The sequence below is a fragment of the Bubalus kerabau genome, chromosome 19, assembly GCF_029407905.1.
Source record: "Bubalus kerabau isolate K-KA32 ecotype Philippines breed swamp buffalo chromosome 19, PCC_UOA_SB_1v2, whole genome shotgun sequence".
In the NCBI taxonomy this organism is placed as follows: domain Eukaryota; kingdom Metazoa; phylum Chordata; class Mammalia; order Artiodactyla; family Bovidae; genus Bubalus; species Bubalus kerabau.
In genome coordinates this window covers 21,142,719-21,163,430 of record NC_073642.1, presented here as the reverse complement: position 1 = coordinate 21,163,430, position 20,712 = coordinate 21,142,719, and the positions used below count along the sequence as shown (strand labels likewise).

General features: G+C 52.8%; 1 protein-coding gene across 1 annotated transcript; it reads left to right on the top strand.

Annotated features, from left to right (window-relative positions):
- Window positions 1-3,810: 3,810 nt before the first annotated feature.
- On the top strand, window positions 3,811-18,869 carry MFGE8 (milk fat globule EGF and factor V/VIII domain containing). The gene is made up of 9 exons (XM_055555872.1): window positions 3,811-3,978; window positions 6,912-7,040; window positions 7,402-7,533; window positions 9,698-9,879; window positions 10,450-10,605; window positions 11,518-11,662; window positions 16,612-16,796; window positions 17,821-17,976; window positions 18,099-18,869. The coding sequence occupies exons 1-9, from the start codon at window positions 3,906-3,908 to the stop codon at window positions 18,234-18,236; spliced, it is 1,296 nt and encodes a 431-aa protein (XP_055411847.1). The 5' UTR covers window positions 3,811-3,905; the 3' UTR covers window positions 18,237-18,869.
- The last annotated feature ends 1,843 nt before the right edge of the window (window positions 18,870-20,712 follow it).

Genomic DNA, 20,712 nt, shown 5'->3' with positions numbered 1-20,712 from the left:
GCTGGAGTTTGTGGCATTAACCAGCAAGGATGCTGTACTCACAGCCCTCTCTACCTGCTATCTGAGGTGGGATTTCATTTTTCTTTTCTGTTTTGGCTGTGCTGTACAGCTTGTGGGATTTTAGTTTCCTGACCAGGAATTGAACTCAGGCCCTCACAGTGTAAGCACTGAGTCCTAACCGCTGGACCACTAGGGGATTCCCTTAGGTGGGATTTCTGAAGAGCTGTATTTCCTTTTTATTGACATATAATTCAGAGAACATAAAATTCACCCTTTAAAAATGTACAGTGGTTTTAGTATACTCTCAAAGTTGTACAACCATCACTGACTGCTAATTTCAGAACATCTTCATCACCCCTAAAAGAAACTTTGTACCCGTGAACTGTCTTTCAGTTAGCATACTGTTTTCAAGGTTCATTCATGTTGCAGCAATGATCAGTACTTCATTTATTTTTATGGCTGAATAATGGTTCATTGAGTGGATATACCAGTCGGTTTATCTATTCATCAGTTGATGGACATTTGAATTGTTTTCAATTGTGGGCTGTTGATAATGAGTCAGGAGCATTCATGTGTAAGTTTTTGTATGAACTTGTTTTCAGTTCTTTAGAGTATGCACCTAGGAGTAGAATTGCTGGGTCCTATGATAACTCTATGTTAAACTTTTTGGGAAACTGCCAAACTGTTTTCCCCAGTGGCTGTACCGTCTTACGAGCCCATCAGTTATGTGTGAGGGTTCCAATCTCTCTATATTCTCACTAGCATTTATTGTCATCTGACTTTTTGATTATAGCCATCGTAGTGGGTATGTAAAGTGGTATCTCATGTGGTTTTTTTCAATAATTATTTACTTATTTAGTGGCAGTACATGGGATCTTTGAAGCAGCAGGTGAGATCTAGTTCCCTGACCAGGATCGAACCCAGGCCCCCTGCATTGACAGTGAGGAGTCTTAGCCACTGGGCCTACCAGGGAAGTCCCTCACGTGGTTTTGATTTTGATTTCCGTTTTTCTGATGACTTAAAGCATCTTTTCATGTATATCTCCCATTTGTTTATCTTCTTTGGAGAAATATCCATTCAAATTCTTTTCCCATTTAAAAATTGATTTGTCCTTCTGTTGTTGAATTCTGAATTATTTATATATTCGTGATATTAGATCTTTACCAATGACTTGTATTTATTTCTTCCAATTCTGTGAGGTGAAAAGACCTTTTTGAAAGTGTCTTTTGAAGTATAAAAGTTTTTAAATGTTGATGCAGTCCAGTGGATCTATTTTTTCCTTTAGTTGCTTGTGTTTTAGGTGTCATGCCTAAGAAGCCACTGCCTGATCCAAGGTCATAAAGATTTATGCCTGTTTTGTTCTACAAGTTTTATAGTTTTAACTCTTAGTTAGTTCTTTGATCTCTTTTGAGTTAGTCTTTTGTATAAAGTACATGGGAGTCCAAATTTATTCTTTTATGTCTATCCAGTTGTTCCAGCCAGAGAAGGCAATGGCACCCCACTCCAGTGTTCTTGCCTGGAGAATCCCAGGGACGGTGGAGCCTGATAGGCTGCCGTCTGTGGGGTCGCACAGAGTCAGACACGACTGAAGCGACTTAGCAGCAGCAGCAGCAGTTGTTCCAGCACAATTTGGTGAAAAGACTACTCTTTTTTGGGGCTGTACCACATGTCTTGTGGGATTCCAGTCTCCTGACCAGGGATCAAACCCAGGCCTATGGTAGTGTAAGTGCTGAGTCCTAACCACTGGACTGCCAGGGATATTCCCAGACTATTCCTTTTCTATTGAATTATCTTGGCACTCGTTGAAAACCAATTGACCATAGATGTAAGACTTTATTTCTGGACTCTCGGTTCTATTCCATTGATCTATGTATCTTTCCTTATGCCAGTACCACCTGGTGTTTTTTTTAAATTAAAAAAATATATATTTGGCAGTTCCAGATATTAGTTGAGGCATGTGGGCTCTTAGTTGCAGCTTTTGGGATCCAGTTCCCTGACAAGCCCCTACCTCCCCTCCCCTGTTGGGAGTGTGGAATCTTAGCCACTGGACCACCAGAAAAGTTCCCACACAGTCTTGATTACAGTTGTGTTGGAGCAGGTTTTAAAATTGTGAAGTATGAGTCTTACAACTTTGTTCTTCCCCTACTAAGATTGCTTTGATCATTCTAGGTCCCTTTTGTTTCTACCTGAATTCTAGGATCAGCTTGTCAATTTCTGCAAAAAAAAGACAGTTGGAATTTTGATAGGCGCTATGTTCAACTTGTTAATCCGTTTGGAGAGTATTGCCATCTTAATAAATTTTAACAATGTGTCTTCCAACTCATGAACAAAAATGTTTCCATTTATTTAAGTCTTCTTTAATTTCTTTCAATGTTTGTTAGTGTTCAGTATACAAGCCTTCTACTTCTTCTGTTACATTTATTTGTAAGTATTTTATTCTTTTTGATGCTACTGTGAATGAAATTGTTTGCTTAACTATTAACCCATTTTTGTATTGTTCATTTCTGGGCTTCCCTAGTGGCTCAGTGGTAAAGAATCCCCCTGCCAATGCAGGAGACTCGTGTTTGATCCCTGAGTTGGGAGGATCCCCTGGAGAAATAGCAACCCACTCCATGGACAGAGAAGCCTGGAGGGCTACATTCCATATGTTGCAAAAGAACCCGACACAACTTAGTGACTAAGCAACAACAAAATCATGAAGGGTACTGGATTTTTACCAAATGCTTTTTCTGTGGCTACCGAGTAGATCATGTATGTGTAGTGTTTTTCCTTCTGAGTGGTTTTAAGAAGGGTCTCCTGCCAGTAGTTAAGTCTGACTTTAGTCCAAACCTAGGTATCAACATAGCTGGTAGGGGAGATATCCAGCTGCTCTCTCTCTTTTTTTTTGGCTAGTCGGATGAGAACACTATTATTAAAAAATTTTACCCCTGTAAATAGGCAATACCTGCACATAATAAAAAAATAAATATTTAGGAAAAATTCAACCATGACAAGCAAGTCTGTTTTGACCCCAACACTCCAGTTTCTGCCCCCTTAAACAACCACCGAGTTCATTTCATTTCCTGGAACACTGAGGTGTTTTCCTGCTACAAGGAAGGACAGAGGTGAACAGTTGCCTCAGAGACTTTATAGCATGAAAATCCTGACATATTTTCTACCTGGCCCTTTACAGAAAAATATGCTGATTCTTCTTTTTCTTTCTTTTTTTAAAGTCTTACCATTTCAATGGATGATGCTATGATATGCTATGCTATCTTTGTGTACATGTCATTTTATGCGTGAGAGTTTCGGCAGAATGAATTCCTTTATGGGGAATTCCTAGGTCTTCCGGTCTCAGCCTTTGTCATGTTGATGGATATTACCACACAGCTCTCTGGGGAAGTTGAACCAATTTACATTCTCTCCAACAATGCATGCTTGAGCCTGTTCCGGGGAGCCTCGCACTCACACTGCACTACTAATTTGATGCTTGCCAATCTGATAAATGCAAATGGTACCCGTACTTGTAATCTGGGTTTTTCTAAAAATGAATAAGGTTTAGCATCTTTTCTTAAGCTTAAAAAGTTAAAAACAAAAACCAAAGTAAAACCAAAAAGCAAAGAACAGACAACTCCTTCTGAGCCCTTTACTAAGACGACTCGGAACTCAATGCCTGGTCACCGGCACCCTGCGGGATGCAGGGCGTGGCTCGGACTGAAGCGGCCAGCGGCTGACTCCCGGTTCCTCCCAGCCCCTCCTCAGTCCGCGGAGCCCCGCCCCGAGTCCGCCTCTGGCGGGCCTGGGAGGAGCACGTGGCTCGGTGGGAGGTGCTGCGCTGCCTGTTTTATTCCCGTCCAGGAGAAGGAGTGCGAGCCCTCGGGTCTGAACCGCCCCAGCGCTGGCTCCCGCGCCCTCGTCCCCACACCATGCCGTGTCCCCGTCTGCTGGCCGCGCTCTGCGGCGCGCTCTTCTGCGCCTCCGGACTCTTCGCCTTCTCCGGTGAGTTGATCGCGCCGCCCTCTCGCCCTCGCCCCTCCTCTCCGCGCCGCTCGGAAGTTCGCCGCCGCGCCCTCCCTTTGCCTCCGCTGTTTACAAACTTGGTCCAAGAGCCGGGGCTGAGCCGAGGGACGACCTCTCCGGCTGCGCCCGGGCGGGCGGCGGGGATGCTCTCGGCCTCTCCAGCTGGGGGTGGGGGTTTGGTCGGTGCTAGAGGCTTGAGCGTTGGGCTGGGGCTCGGGACACTGGGTGACAGCCCAGCCTCCCCCAGGGAAGTGGCTTACACAGAACAAAGGAATCCGCTGTGTCGGGCCTCTGTTTTCCCATCTGTACAATGAGGCCACATCCCTCGTAGCTCAGACGGTAAAGAATCTGTCCGCAATGCGGGAGACCCAGGTTCAATCTCTGGGTAGGGAAGATCCCCTGGAAGAGGAAATGGCAACCCAGTCCAGTACTCTTGCCCGGAGAATCTAGAGGATCCTGGCGGGTTACAGTCCATGGGGTCGCAAAGAGTCGGACACGACTGAGCGACTAACATAGTGCTCTTGCGCTCCTTCCACCAGGAAATTTCTAGGACTCTTGTATTGATAAATCTTTTCCAGCCAACTTTACCTGGAAACTCCCTCCCAGGCCATGCCGGCGGCTGGTCTGTTCATTGGGATTTTATCCTCCGTTTAAAAATAGGTATTTGGTCAGATAAGCGAGGGGCTGGCTAGGGAGCCAGAGGCTTGGGGCTGGGTCGGGGGTGGGGGGTGGGGGCAACCCAGGAGGGGGTGAGGAGCCTAGGGAGGGATTCGGAAAAGGGCTCCGACCGGAGATGGCGGCTCCTGACTCCGCTCTCTCCCTATGGCCTTGGCCTGCCGCTTTATCTTTCTTGGCCCTCCTCTCCTGCCTAGGACGCATCCTGCCTCCAGCAGGCTGGTGATGGGGATGGGCGATGCCCTACACCGCGGGCTGAGGAAAGGGTGCCCATGGGGTGAGCGGGATATGGCAAGACTCTTCAGGCACCGCCTCCATCCTTTCTTCCTAGAAATAGGGTTGATGAAATTCGTTGGGGTGGGAGGGTCATGGCTGAGCCTCGGCTCTGCCATCCGGTGCCAATCTGACCCCCCACCCCCCAAATGGAGTGGAAGCCACTTGAAGTCTCTTGGAAACACAGAGAGATGGCTGGGCCTTAAAAGTCCCTTGCCTCGCCTCCCCTGGCCCCACAGCCTGAGCCCTGGCAAAATGTCCCTGGGGAGATCTCCCAGAGAAGGCAGGACCCTGAAATCCCAAAGGTGGTTTTGGAGACCCAGCTTAAACAGGAAGGGGGAAGCCCCACAGCTGCGGTGCGTGGGTGAGTGGGTCAGACGCCTGCCAGGAGGGAACACCTTTCTCTTTCTCTTTCCCCGCTCCCCTGCTTTGCCCTGGAGCTCTGCAGGGAGAGGGCCCTTTGGGAGCGGGGCAGAGGGGAGTTGGATTTTGCCAGGAGGAGCCCAAGGCTCTGGCCATTCTCAAGCCTCTGCGGAGGCAGTGCCCGCCGCTTGTCAGGTCAGGGAGGGGATTAACCTGCTATTTAAAGCCAATGACTAATGGCTCACTGGGAGCCGCCTTAAGCTCCTGAGGCCCCCACTGCTCATTAACGGTGTTCCCTTCCCTGGAGCCCCCGCCCAGCTCTCCAGGGCTTTGGGCCCTCTGAAAGAGGGGCCCTCCAGCCTGGGATGGCGTGACTCTGCAGGGAGGAAAAAAGGTTTCTCATCTCTCACCCCAAGTAATGCGTAGGGGTGTGGGGTCTGGGGCAGCCCTTCTGGGATGCAAAGATCAAGTAGAAGATGCTCTGAAGGTTTCTGGCTGACCTAATGGGCTGAAGTCCACCCGAGTCAAAGCACTGGGGACAGGCTAACACTTGTCACCTGGGCCCCCCAGATAGAAGCTGTGAAGTCCTCTCCAGCCCTCTTCCCTCCTCTCGTTGTTGTCCAGTGTTCCTCAAATCCACCTTCCTCCTTATCTCTCGGCCTGACTTCGTCTTTTACCAGTAGGCCTGTGGCAGCATCCTTGATGCTTTCCTGGTCTCCTCTCTCACCTGCTCAGTCACATTTCCACGCAGAGCCAGAGGGATCTTTGTGTACTTCTGAGCCACTTCTCCACCCCAGCAGCCCAACCACGTCTTAGCACGTGGCCTTTTCTTGACATTCTCCCTCACGAGCTAGAAAATGGCTTCCCAACTCCCACCTCATGCTTGCGAACCTCTGACTTTTTCCTGGTGGCCAGTGGTGGGGACGCTGAAGGAGGGTTAAGAGCCCTTGTTCTGCAGGATGAAGAGTCTCCACTTGTCCTTCGTAAGGTCCTGCCCGACAACCTCCCTTTTCAGCGATGTCTTTCTTCCTGATCAGCAGTATACCATGTGCTCTGGGCTTCTGGTTCTTTTTGGAAAGTTCTTTCCTCATTCCCCAGCCTGGCACCTTCCCACTGTGACTTTTAGCCAGCTCAAATGTCCCCACCTCTGAACCTTCCAGCTTTCTGGCAGAAACCATCCTCCCTTGGCCCCTCACGCAGGCTCCTTCAGAGCTCATGGTGCCTCCTCATTACCTGGTGACTTGTAGGTCACCACCTCTTTCCTCTGACTTCTTATTTTTTTTAAAAAATAGGTATTTGCTTATTTGACTGTACCCGGTCTTAGTTGTGACATGTGGGATCTTCGATCTTAATTGCAGCATGCAAACTCTTAGTTGAGGCATGTGGGATCTAGTTGCCTGACCAGGGATCGAACCCAGGCCCCCGGCATTGGGAGTGTGGAATCTTAGCCAATGGTCCATGAGGGACGTCCTCTTCTGGCTTCTTGAGACCCAGACTGCATCTGTCTTAGGGGCCCAGAATATATACCTGGTAGTTGACCCTCCCCCCCCAAATATTTACTCAATGAATGACTTGTTCCTAACCCAGAACTGTCATTGCAGGTGACTTCTGTGACTCCAGCCAGTGCCTACATGGTGGGACTTGCTTGTTGAACGAGGACAGAACCCCCCCCTTCTACTGCCTCTGCCCCGAAGGCTTCACAGGCCTCCTATGCAACGAGACGGAGCACGGTACCTGTCCTGGGCCATGCCTGCTGCTCCCCGCCAGCTCCCAGCTGCAGCCCAGGCTGCTGGCCTAGCTTGTCCTGCTATGGTCATTGGTCCCCAGCACCCTTCCCTGGAAGCTCCCAGGCCACTTGGAAAGCTGGGTGCTTCCTTCACTTGGGCTGACTCACCTCCACGTGACCCTTCTTAGCTCCAGGATGGCCCAGGCCCCATGGGGCAGATTGAGAGGGGGGAGGGAGGAGCTGGTGGGCACTGGCAGGCAGTAGGCCGAATTTGGGTGGAGGGTCCTTTGGGGCTTGCCCTGTCTGTTTTTGCCTGTCTCCAGCTCCTTCTTGATCACCTGCCCATCTCACCTGCTTCCTCCCAGGTCCCTGTTTCCCAAACCCCTGCCACAATGATGCTGAGTGCCAGGTAACTGACGACTCCCACCGAGGGGATGTCTTCATCCAGTACATCTGCAAGTGCCCTCTTGGATACGTGGGCATCCACTGTGAGAGCAGTGAGTATCCAGCGGTGCCTGCTCCGAGGGGCAGACCCTGTACCACAGGCCTGGCGGCTCAGGCCACATACCAGCCTTCCTCCTGCGTCAGGGTCTCCTTCGGTAGGATTCCGAGCGGGGCAGAACTCAGTTACTGTGGACTGGGGAGGCAGGGAGGGACTCTGTTGTCCCTTCCCAGGCTTCTTCTTGTCTGGTTCTCTCTCCTGGGACTGCTGGCCAGGCCTGATGTCCCTGCAAGGGAGAGAGGGGTGGTGGTGACCCCAGAGGTCGTGGGAGTGTTATTTTCTGTCACTGTGAATGAGACATATAGCCTTAGGGTTAAGTCCTGGGATTTTTCTACCGAGAAAGGAAAACCAACACATTCTTAATCTTTTGGGGCCCAGGGAGTCAGTTAATAAGGTTTGATCCTCAGGGTCTGACAGTGCTGGCCCAAGCGTGACCTCTGGCCTCCTTGCAGAGCTCAGAGAGGAGGGAAAGGTCTGGGCAGACTGGGCCGTCCGCTCACGGTCAGGCGGTCAGAGGCCCGGCGTGTGCAGAGGGGCTGACCAGCCTGGCTCGCTTGGTTATCCACCCGGCCACAGATTGGCCCTGGCGGGTGCCCAGCAAACCTTGCCAGCGGCATCTGTCCATGCCCTCCTCGCTTCTGGCCTAGCTGAGGTCCCTCCCACAAACCAGGATTCTTCCTCACCTGCCATTGGGTGGGCGAATCTAGGCCCAGGGCTGGATGGGGTGAGGGTGGCGGTGCCCGATTTTTGCAGTCCAGGGGGTCTGTCCCTGAGCGGGTGGGCAGGGGGCAGTGTCCTGCTCTGGGCAGATCCGTGGACTGTCTCCAGGGGAAGGAGAAAGGGCTGGGTCAGCCGGGTGGGAGCCAGCTCCAGGGGAGACCAGCTAAGTGCCTGCTCACTCTTCAGCTCAGAGGAAACAGGCCCCGAGGGCCTGTGCCCTGTGCCCAGGGCTGAGACCAGCATGTCAAACACTGGGTAGAGGAATGTTGTGGGGGGAGGCAGGTATTCGCCAAGGCTGCTGGGAGCCCTGGGTGGAGCCAGGTGGGCCCACTAATTACCGTGCTGGAGCCCAGGTAACCCTGGATGTGCCTGAGTGCGAATTACTCATCTTGCCTCCTTCTGCTTCTCGGCTTGGGGTCTGTCCCAGGCTGGATGTGGCCACGACCACAAAGGGCGAGGAACCCCCCCACAGGGACCTTTGCCGCCCCTCCTTACTTGTTACCTGGTGTGTGTCTTTGGAGCCCTTAAGGACCCTGCAGGCATGTTTGGGGCCCACTGGGTGTGGACATGAGGGCTGAGGACAGAGCAGACCTGGGTTTGGATCTCTGTTCAGCCAGTGGCCGGCTCTGATCTCGGGCGTATGGCCTCACTTGTGCCTCTCTCTTACTGTGAGAGGGTCATGCACCGAGCTTGGCGTGAGCCTGGGGTTTTGGAATACAAGTGGAGCCCTCCCGGGTTCTCTGCTTGGAACCCGAGGTCCAGGCTTGCAGGCTTGGCCCTCGAAGACCACACTGCTGGTGAAGGTGATGGGCCTTGGCCGGGGGGTCGTCCCAGATGGCTGGCCAGGACCAGTAGTGAGAAGGCACAGAGGGTACCAGAGAAAACAATGGCTCTCACACTCCATTCAGAAAACTCCTGCCAGTGAGATTCTAGAAAACTCCAGGCACATGTGCTCAGTGCTTTATGTGCAGTGTAAGGACTGTTCGCTGCCATCTGAGGGGCCCTTCTTCCAAAGCCATCCTCCTGGGGGACCAGGGGGCTGGGCTGGATGGGGCGGGACATGGAGGAAGACAGGAAGTCATACTGGTATCTGCTCACCAGCCCACCCCCTGTGTTAGAATAATTGCTTCTTGATGTCCTGTAAAAAAGAGACCACCTCCTGCAGCCTGGTGGGGGACTCCAGCTGCCAGTCGTGACATGTGGGCCTTGCCTGGAACCTTCTAGCAGCCCATTGTCCCAAGCCCCTTCACAGCTCTGCCCGGCCCCTCTGTTCCTCCCTGTGCACTTTGTTTCTGCACCTCCTCCTTGGCCCTCATCATCCCTTCATGGTCTCTGCTCTGGGTCCTCTGGGTCCTCGGCAGAGGCCACAACTGTCTTGTTCTTGTGTTTTCTGGGCACCACCTGCGTGGGTGGCGCTCTGACTGCCCTTCCCCCCTCAGCCTGCACCTCACCACTGGGCATGCAGACGGGTGCCATTGCCGACTCCCAGATCTCTGCCTCGTCCGTGCACTTGGGCTTCATGGGTTTGCAGCGCTGGGCCCCGGAGCTAGCCCGCCTGCACCAGACGGGCATTGTCAACGCGTGGACATCCAGCAACTATGACAAAAACCCCTGGATCCAGGTATGGAAGGGGTGGCCCGGGGGTGGGTGATGTGATGGGAGAATGTGGGTGCCTACACTGTGGGGGACACCATGGGAGGGTTCAGAACTGGAGTCCAGGTAGCAAGGTAGCCGGTTCCCATGGGTGAAGTATCTTTAAGTGGAGGGCTGCTCTGGGGGCCTGGAGTGGGTGGGTGGGATGAAGGGAGTGAATACTAGGCTGTTAGAGGGGTGTTTGCACTGTTTGCAGCCTCTGGAAGCTTGTCCTTTTGTTTTTTTAAGCCTTTATTGAATTTGTTACAATATTGCTTTTGTTTTATGTTTTAGTTTTTTTGGCTGTAAGGCATGTGGGATCTAGTTCTCCAACCAGAGCAGGGATGGAGCCCATGCCCCTCTGCACTGGAAGGCAGATTCTTAACCCCTGGACCACCAGGGAAGTCCCTGGAATCTTGTCCCTGTGTCCTGAGCACTGGGTCCAGAGCCTGGAGAGGGCCAGATGAGAAAGCCCCCGCTTCGTTGTCCTGATTGGGGGAGTGACAGGGGTAGGAAGAACCCGAGAGATAGCGGTTCTGTCCTGCCTGCCCTGGTCCAGGTGAACCTGATGCGGAAGATGTGGGTGACGGGCGTGGTGACCCAGGGGGCCAGCCGCGCAGGGAGTGCTGAGTACCTGAAGACTTTTAAAGTGGCCTACAGCACCGATGGGCGCCAATTCCAGTTCATCCAGGTTGCAGGGCGGTCAGGAGATAAGGTGAGGATTGTTGGGAACCCTGAAGAAGGGCTGTGGTCAGCAACCCCTGGGGCTCAGTGCTGTTTGAGGGCTCCCAAGGAGGTGAGGGTACCTGGGATGATGAACCATAAGGTGGGTTTTCAGGTGTATCTTGGCTCACAGAAATTTGGAAGCCCAGATTGTGTCTCTGCTCTGTGATTTACAAGTAATAGGCCCATATTACAGATAAGAATTGTTTTTAGTTGCTCAGTCATGTCTGACTCTTGCGGCCCCACGGACTGTAGCCTGCTGGGCTCCTCTGTTTATGGGATTTCCCAGACCAGAATACTGGAGTGGGTAGCCATTTCCTTCTCCAAGGGATCTTCCCAACTCAGAGACCGAACCCATGTCTCCTGCATTGGCAAGTGGATTCTTTACCACTGAGCCACGAGGGAAGCCCTAGATAAGAATAGTGAGACTCAAGAAGTTTCAGTGACTTGTTGAGGGTGGCTGTAGTGGTGGAGATGGGATGCATTTACAGCCTTCAGGGACACCATGTACAGTTGTACGGGTTGTGCACTGCTCGAGGGCTACTACTTAGCATCATTCACAATGTAGACCTCATGTATACTTCTGTCTGTGGGAAAATTGTTGTTACAAAGTCTTTTCAGAAAGGAGTACCTTTTCCTAATTTGCACAGAGGCACCCTGTAGATCATAGGTGGTCCTGGGTGAAAGATGAGAATTTACACCTATGCCCCATGGTGACCAAAGAAGGTATGAAAAGGGGAATCTGTTGAGGGCTGTGGGCTGTCTGGAGAAACGGGGAGCTCCTGCCAGCTCTGCTGCGCACACCTCTGTTTCCAGGCCCAAAGTGGAAGAGGGGGAGAGACCACCCCAGGAAGCGGGACTGCCGACACTGACCCACTCCTCCAATCTGCCTCTTCCCTCCTAGATATTTGTGGGTAATGTGAACAACAGCGGCCTGAAGATTAACCTGTTTGATACCCCCTTGGAGACGCAGTATGTGAGACTGGTACCCATCATCTGCCACCGGGGCTGCACCCTCCGCTTTGAACTCCTTGGCTGTGAGTTGAATGGTGAGTGCCAGTGGCTCTGCTGTCCTCGGAGATGGCTGTTCCTGTCCCCTCTTTTCTCAGCCAGGGTGAGGAGCTGGGTAGGCAGGCAGCAAAGCCTGGGAACCTGGGCTAACACAGAAGGATCACCAGGCCTTAGGCAGTCCTGCCCAGGTGCTACATTTTCTAGAAGCTGGTTGGTAAGAGGAAAAAAGGACTTCTCCTGTGGCTCAGTGATAAAGAATTCACCTGCAATGCAGGAGAGCCGGGTTTGACCCCTGGGTTGGGAAGATCCCCTGCAGGAGGAAATGGCAACCTACTCCAGTATTCTTGCCTGGGAAATCCTGTGGATGGAGAAGTCTGGTGGGCAATAGTCCATGGGGTTGCAAAGAGTCAGACATGACTTAGCCACTAAATAGCAAATGACAACAAAGAGGAAAAAAAAAGATACTTCTTCAGTTTTCAAAATATTTTCACGTATTCTGGTTCCTTGAGCTTCTAGAACATGTAGCGTTAGTTCTGTTTTGCAGATGTCAGTTCTATGAGGGCAGGGAGTTTGTTTTGTTCACTGCTGCATTCCCAGTGCATTGATCATAGGTTCAATAAATGAATGAATGAAGGAGGGAAGTGAGGCCCAGATAAATTGTTTATCAAGGGCACACAGCTGGTAGGTATTAAAACTTGGTCTGAATCCCTGGGTTTTGACACCCACTCATCCACTGTTTCTCCCTCCCAAACCTATAATCTGCATTCAGGAAAAACATTTCGGGACATGGAGGGTCATAGGGCTGGAGGCATGCTTCTTGTCTGTCTTTCCAGAGAGATCAGGGTACAGGGGTTGGGTTGAGGGCATGGTCTGCCCAGCTCAGTCCAGCCTTGCTTTCTCCCTGAGGTCTGGATAGTTTTCTCTCTTTGCAGCCACAGTGCCACCTGCTGGCTGCCGGCAGAACTGCAGGGCTCTCTAGGCAGAGCTTGCAGAGCAGAGATGGCTCTCTGCCTTTCTTGTCTTAACCCAGGGCCTACCCTTCGCGCCTCCTTCCCCTCTGTGGATCGTCTTTCTGTTATCGCATTTCAGTTATCACCCAGAACCACTCAGAGTTGAGTTCAGTGCCTGTCGGGGTTATTCTTTTTTTAAAGCATGAAGTAAAGTCAGTTTATTTTTGCTCCCAGGGTCACTGCCTTTTGAACCTAATTGTTTTGGGGACTTAAAGACTATCCCTTTTGCTGAAAGAAAATGTAAACAATTGATAAAGGACAGAAACAGGTCTGGGGACCCACACCCTGGGCTCCTCTCCCTGGCGTCCCTCACTACTTGCTGTCATGGTCCGAAGCCCTTGCCTGTTTAAAGTTGCTGACCTGAGCCTCTCATGTCACAACTGGCTCCTTCTAAGGCCAAGAGAGGGTGTGTTTGGCAAGGGGAGGAGGTGAAGCTGACTAGTTTGTTTTCCTTAAGGATTGGACCAGTCTCCTTTCCCTTGTAGGCATTTGGGTCAGCTGGAGAGAGTATTGGTGTGTGTGTGTGTGTGTGTGTATACATGTGTGCACGTGCGTGGGACTTGATCTGGGCATTTCTGGGCATGCCCTGCACCAGATCCCTCTTTACCAGCAGGCACAGTCTCCTTGGTGAATTGATTAGTTATTTAACTCAGTAGATATTTATTAAGGTATTTATTAAGCTCCTTCTGAGTGTGTGGCTCTAGGGAGTAAAGCTCTTGGGTTCTAATGAGAGAGTCTGATGTGAGACAAGATGCAAATATAAAAGAAAGGTCAGATAGAAGTAAGAATGATAAAGGAAAAATTAGTGGAGATGTGACGATGTTGACTTGGGGTGAAGAGAGGGAATGGCATGGGGACTGCCCTGTTGGGATGGCCTTTGAGTAGAAGCTTGAATAATGCAGATCAGGCCATGAGAAGAACTTGGAAAAGGCATCTCAGGTAAGGAATTGGTGAGTGCAAAGCCCCTGGGACATGTTGAAAGGTAGAAGGGAGGCCAGTGGAGCTGGAGCCTAGAAAATGAAGGATAGCTTGGTGGGTGATGGGCAGAGATGGACCAGGCAGGGACCGTGTGGACCATTTTAAGGATTCAGGCCTTTGTACTCAGAACAAGAGGCAACCATTGTTGTGGTGGTGCTGATAGGCTGTGGTTAGAGTTGGGTCTAGAAGGGATCCCTCAGGCTGTGTAGGGAGAATGGAGGCAGAGGGGCATTGTGAGTGAGGGGGAGATGTGTAGAGGATAAGGTGGCTTGGGTCAGGGTGGCGGAGCCAATGGATTGGGTGGATGAGTGTCTTCTACTCCAAGTGAGCTCCGTGGCCCGGCAGAATGAGCATCACTTGGAAGCTTGTAAACTTCCAGCCCCAGCCTAGACCTGCTGAGACAGAATCCTTATATTAACAGGGTCCCCCAGTGATCTAAGGGCTTCCCAGGTGGCACTAGTGGTAAAGAATACACCTGCCGATGCAGGAGACATGAGACAAGGGTTCGATCCCTGGGTTGGGAAGATCTCCTGGAGGAAGACATGGCAACCCACCCAGTATTCTTGCCTGGAGAATTCCATGGACAGAGGAGCCTGGAGGGACTACAGTCCGTGGGGTTGCACAGAGTCAGACATGATGGAAGTGACTTAGCTTGCATGCATGCACCAGTGATCTAAAAACCATCAGTATTCTGGTTCAGATGGTGAAGAATCTGCCTGCAATGCAGGAGACCTGGGTTCGATCCCTGGACTGGGAAGATCCCCTGGAGAAGGGAATGCAGCTCACTCCAATATTCTTGCCTGGAGAATCCCATGGACAGGAGATTGGTGGGCTATAGTCCATGGGGTCGCAAAAAGTCAGACACGACTGAGCAGCTAACACTTCATTTCACTTCCACTGATCTATGAGAAACACTGCTCTGGCACCTAGATGGGGAATCTGAGGACCAGAGTCGGGAGGAGACTTCCCCAGGGTCACACAGGGAGTGGTGGAGCTGAGAGTTCTGCTTGGTGCCCTGCCCAGTTCTCTTTTATCTGGAAGGCTGTCCGACTTCTGGGGAGGGGGCCCATAATGATGGGGAAATGTAGATGGGCTGTAGAAGGGTGCACCGTGATGAAATGATTCCTTGGCTCCTCTCCAGAGTGCTCCAGGTTTGTGCCAGCCCCGTGGCCTTCCAGGTCTGGAGCTTTGGGATGAGCCAGCTCCCAGCCCATTAGCCTGTCTTTATGGGAGAGGCTGGAGGTTACCTGATACACCACCATCACAAAGAGATGATATGATTGATCAGCATCGGCACCGTCTGAAGGCAAATGTCTTTACTGGCAAGGTCACCAGCATCTGGGGAGATGGTGATGTAAAGCACTGTGTACTATAGTTTGCTCCCAGGCGGCACCATGGATTTGCAAGTCTTACCCTGGATTCTGCAAAGGGACAGCCAGTTGTGCAGTGAAGATTCTGACATGTGTGAGACATACCCATTATTCTCTTGGGAGTTTTTTTGTTAAAGATATTTATTTATTTGGCTACACCAGGTCTCAGTTGCAGCGTGTGAACTCTTAGTTTTGGCATTACGGGATCTAGTTCTCTGGCCAAGGATCGAACCTGGGCCTCCTGGCATTGGGAGTATGGAGTCTTAGCCACTGGACCACCAGGGAAGTCCCCTCATGGGAGTTTGTCTCCTGCCCATCCCCAGCTGTTCTAGCCTCCGGCAGGTGCAGATGAGAGTACAGAACAGCCCGGCACATTCCTGAATGTTTGGAGCAGGCCTGAGTGAACCCAAGGCCAGCTTCTCAGGCAACCTTCCCAGGCACGTCAGACAGCAGCAGAGTAGTGAATGTGTAAACTCTTTGGGACGGGGTGTAGGGCAGGAAGACATGGTCGTTCCTGAGCCTCAGGAGTTCTGACTTCTCAGCTTCCACCTGCTAGAGAGCAGGAATGCAGTGCTGTTCATCACTGGGTCATCACCAGGCAGGCCTTCCCAGCTCTGAGTGGGTGTGAGAGTGCTGCTGGAGACAGTGTCGCATTGTGGCATGGTGATTAGCTCTGTGTGTGTGTCAAAGAGACTTGGGGACAGTGCTTAATGGCTCTTAGCCTCAGTTTTCTCATCTGTGGAATGGGGTTGCTAATATCCTGTTGATTCCGGTTTTTGTGTGGTGGATTAAATGACTGAAGTCAGCACTGAGTCAGTGAGATGGTTATTATTAGTTACTCTAGGACTTGGTGGTATGAATCGCAGCCGTACTGTAGGAACGACAGGAAGTGCTGTGAGTCCAGAGGAGTCCCACCCGAGTGAGGTGGTCAGGGCAGGCTTCTTGGAGGAGGGGTCTGAATCAGGCTTTGAAGGAGGGTGAGAGGTGGTGGATCAGGGCCCTGCCCTGGTGCAGAGGGAGAAGCCTGGTGGGTGATCTGTTCAGAGCAACTGAGGGGCGTGGGGTGGGAGCTGAGCTGAGGTGTGGGTAGGGCTGTCAGCAAGAAAATATTTAGACCAGTTAGTTGGCTCTAAAAGGTGGAAGGAGATTGTTCTTTTGGTTTTTAATGGTTTTTAAGTGTAATTTTATTCTTTTGGCTGTTCTGAGTCTTCATTGCTGGTGGGCTTTTCTCTAGTTGTTGCAGGCGAGGGCTACTCTTTAGTGGTGGTACGCGGGCTTCTCACTGCAGTGGCTCCTGTTTTGTGGACCACAGGCTGTAGAATGCATGGGCTTCAGTAGTTGTGGCTCCAGGGCTCAGTAGTCTTGGTGCACGGGCTTAGTTGCTCCATGGCAAGTGGGATCTTCCTGGACCAGGGATCGAACCTTTGTCTCCTGCATTGCCAGGCAGATTCTTTACCACTGAGCCAGCAGGGAAGCCTGAAGGAGCTTCTGTGTGTTCAAGAGGATGCCAGAGGCTTGTCAGAAGCCAGAGTTCTTTTCCCTTCACTGCCTCGCTCTCACACCCACCGGGGGAGGCTGTGGATCCCAGATCTGGGTGACAGCCCCCCACCCCTACCTCCTTGTTGGCAGGATGCACTGAACCCCTAGGCCTGAAGGATAATACCATCCCCAACAAGCAGATCACAGCCTCCAGCTACTACAAAACCTGGGGCCTGAGTGCCTTTAGCTGGTTTCCCTACTACGCACGACTGGATAATCAGGGCAAGTTCAACGCCTGGACCGCCCAGACCAACAGTGCCTCTGAGTGGCTGCAGGTGGGTCAGGCTCCTCCGGGGATGCAGGGTTGGGGTTGGGTGGGGGTGTGGGATCTATGACCTTGGACCAACCCTGGCTTCTGCTTGCCAAGAGGGAGTTTCTTTGAGCCTTGTTTGTGTTCGACTTTGCTCTTTTCTTCCTCTTGTGTTCCCACCTTTCTGCTGATTCTGTCACTCAAGGCTGGGGGGATGGTGGAGGAGCTCAGAGCTGCTTCCATCGAGGCCCTCGGCCCCAGGCGATGAGTGTGTGTGTAGAGGTGGGGCCACCTCCGTTGGCTGCCACAGGGTAAGGCTGAGCCCAGGGACAGCAGGGCAGGATGGAGGAGGGACGTGTCGGGGTTTCTGTGCCTGCTCTCAGAGGATGCGCTGTAACTCGCCGAGAGCACACCGTGCGACAGCCCTTGGGTTTCACTGCAATTGGGAAGCTCAGGAGAGTCGTGGAAAACCAGAGCATCCTCTTATCTCTGGGGAAGCTGGGTCCTGGCAGGGCGAGGACTTGCCTGGGGCTCCCCTTCTGGTTGGCAGTGAGATGGGTTTGTAGCCTGGATCTTACTGAGCACCGTCTTCCCCTGGTCAGCTGGCAGGCTCCCCAGGTTGGACTGGGGGGCGGGAGGCTGGTCATGTCTCTAGGCCCCAAGGAGCACATTAGCCTGGGGGACTGGGTTCCATGAGAAGCTGCCTGCCTTTGGAATCCCCCAGGACCAATGTCAGGCCCTGGACAGCCTGCAGGGGCCTCATGAGCAGTTTATGTCCCTATGGACTATGGCCTCTCTGCCCCTGTTCCCATTGTACAAGGGTTGCCTGGGGCCAGGCTCTGAAATCTGACATTGCAGTGAAGTGCTTGACAAAGTTGCTGGGATTATTTATGCCCACTTGATTGATGGGAAAACTGAGGCTCTGCCAAATGAAGTAATTTTCCCGAAACTAGAATGTATGCCCCAGCGTGTATGTGTGCTTTTTCCCACCTTACTGGGAATGGTGCAAGCAAAGAAGATGGGATTGGTTTTTTTTTTCCCCCTTGTAGATTGACCTGGGCTCGCAGAAGCGAGTCACTGGCATCATCACCCAGGGTGCCCGAGACTTTGGCCACATTCAATATGTGGCTGCCTACAGGGTGGCCTATGGTGATGATGGTGTGACCTGGACTGAGTACAAGGACCCGGGGGCCTCGGAAAGCAAGGTGAGTGTGTGTCCAGCTGTCCTGCCTTCCCCACTCCAGGGGTGCCCTGTGAGTCAGATCTGGGGGTCTGAGGGGGAGGAGGGCTGGCTCTGAGGGCCTCCTGACACCTCCTCTTCCACCAGATTTTCCCTGGTAACATGGACAATAATTCCCACAAGAAGAACATATTTGAGACGCCGTTCCAGGCTCGCTTTGTGCGGATCCAGCCCGTGGCCTGGCACAACCGTATCACCCTGCGCGTGGAGCTGCTGGGCTGTTAGTGGTAGGCCTGGCTGCAGTGACCAGAGGGGCCCTGGGGCAGCTGCTCCTTTCTGTGGACCTGCTGCCTCCTCCGTCCGCCCTCCTGATTGTAGCTGACCTGGGGGCAGGCAGTGTCTCCCTCCCAGTCACCTCTCTCTCCCTCCTCTTCCTCGCCCCCGCCCAGGGGTCTCTGGCACCCAGTCCTCAAGCCATCCTGTTTTCTTAGGCACGGTGGGAGCTGAGTAGGTCTGGGATGGACAGGGAAGGGCAAAGTACAGAGCGTGGGTGACCTTTGCCTCCCCAGGTCCTCACGTCCAGCCCCCGTGTCCTCCCTGCACTGCTCCCACACCCCACACCCCCAGGGCCCTGAGGAATAGACAGGCCCTGAGGCCCCAGGCTGGAGAGAATAGCCCGAGGCATGACGCTGCACTCCTGGCCCTGAGACTTCCCCTTCATCCCCTCCCACTCCCCACAGACCCCTTTTGACTCTCATCCTGAAGCCTAGAAAGAGGTAGAAGGCAGGGTGGGGTGGCTCTGTGGAGTGACGGGGGAGGAGGCGGGTGAGCATGGGAAAGGCGGGGAGCCCCTCTGTGCTGGTTCTTTACCCAGAGTACACAGGCAGCTTCCAAAATATATTTATATCACCCCCTGAACACTCGCTGTGGTTCGTCATTGCTCCGTCGAAATGGGCTTCCGCCTACAATGCAGGAGACCCCAGTTTGATTCCTGGGTCGGGAAGATCTGCTAGAGAAGGGATAAGCTACCCACTCCAGTATTCTTGGGCTTCCCTTGTGGCTCAGCTGGTAAAGAATCTGCCTACAATGCTGGAGACCTGGGTTTGATCTCTGGGTTGGGAAGACCCCTGGAGAAGGGAAAGGCTACCCACTGCAGTATTCTGGCCTGGAGAATTCCATGGACTGTATAGCCCATGAGGTCGCAAAGAGCTGGACACCACTGAGTGACTTTGACTCACTCAATGGGCTTAGACTTGGGCTGGTTGCGACTCCCACCCTCAGCCCTCGCTGAGCCCCAGCATTCTGTGTCACCTGACCTAGCTGCAGAGAGGGAGGAGGCTGCTGGGGGCAGGGGTTGGCGTCCCACTGGAGGGGTCAGGACTCTTCCCCATAGTTCTCCTGCTTCAGAGCCATGCAGCCCCGGGCCTTAGTAGCTGCCAGGTGAGGGCCCCTGGGAGCCTGCGCAGTGGCTTCCTTCAGGTCTGCCTTTGCTCCTTTCCGGCTCCAGGAAAACAGGCGGAGGCGGCTGGTTTTCCCCTTCAGCAGTTTCCATTTTCTTTGCCACTGGAACGGTGGGCTGGAGGAGCTGTTAGAAACTTTGTGAACCTAGGCTGCTTTCAGAGCCGCGGGAGGCCCCAGCGTGGGGTGCAGTGTGGGATGGGGGGGGGCGGTGGCAGGGCTCTGCCAAAGGGGCGAGGTGCTGCTGGTCAAGCACACTGGGTCCTGGGAAGCCACTGACAGTTTTACTCCAGGGCTGGGAGGAAACTCCGGGGGTTACCCCTCTTCCCACTCCCCACCCTTAGCGGGAGGCCATCAGGAAGTGGCTCCTGTGTAGGGGGGCACACTGCAAGCCAGTGATCTGGAAGGGGGGCTGCAGATAAAGGAGGGACTGACTACCTGGGAGAGGGGCATATGAGACCACCCCTTAGTCTTGGGACCCAAGATGGATTTTCCTGAACAGACTTTGGGAGTGTGCCTTGACACATTTAGGCAGCGTCTGGGCTGCAGATCTGGCCATGTGGCTGCCAAAGGGAGGGTGTGGTTTTGTTGGAACATCATCAGGGAAATTAGCCTGGAAGTGGCTCCTCCCCTAGAGCTTCTTGGCTGGGCTTCTTGGCTGGGCAGGGACAAAATAAAAGGCGCAGACTGTGGTCTCTGAATGAACTGGGAGGGTGGGGTTCCCCATCCTTGGGGGCTGGGGTTCCTTCCCATTTCAGAGCTCTCCTCTGTGGAGCTGCATGGTCTGGGTCTGGAGTCTTTCTGGGTGGTTACTGACTTTAGGACTCCCTCCTGGGAGCATATCTTACCACCAAACTTGTTCAGGCCTCTCCTGGGGACTGCGCATCTTTTCCACCTTGCATCTCTGCTCTGAGATGGTTCCGTTCTCCCAGTAAGTTCCACTTGCAGTAAGTCCCAGAAGTCCCACTTGCAGAAGGGGAAACAGCTTCACTCCAGTCTGTCAACTTGTCCTTCTGTGGCATTGGATATTTCCTGCTGGCCAGTTTCACTGGATGGCTGGCCAGGTGGACTGGTGGGCAGTAGTCACGAACCTCCACCTGGCCTAGGAGACCCAAGGTGACTCTGGAATTGCCTAAGCCACCTCTCAGTCCCTTATTTCGCTCATCTTTGCAGCTTTGGATGTGTTGGCCCACAGCCTTCTGAAAGTCCCCCCCTCCTGGGACCCTAGATGAGGGTCCTTTCCCTCCTGACCCCTTCTGTCCTTGACTTCTCTTCCTGGGCAGCCCCCTCCACTTCCAGAGCT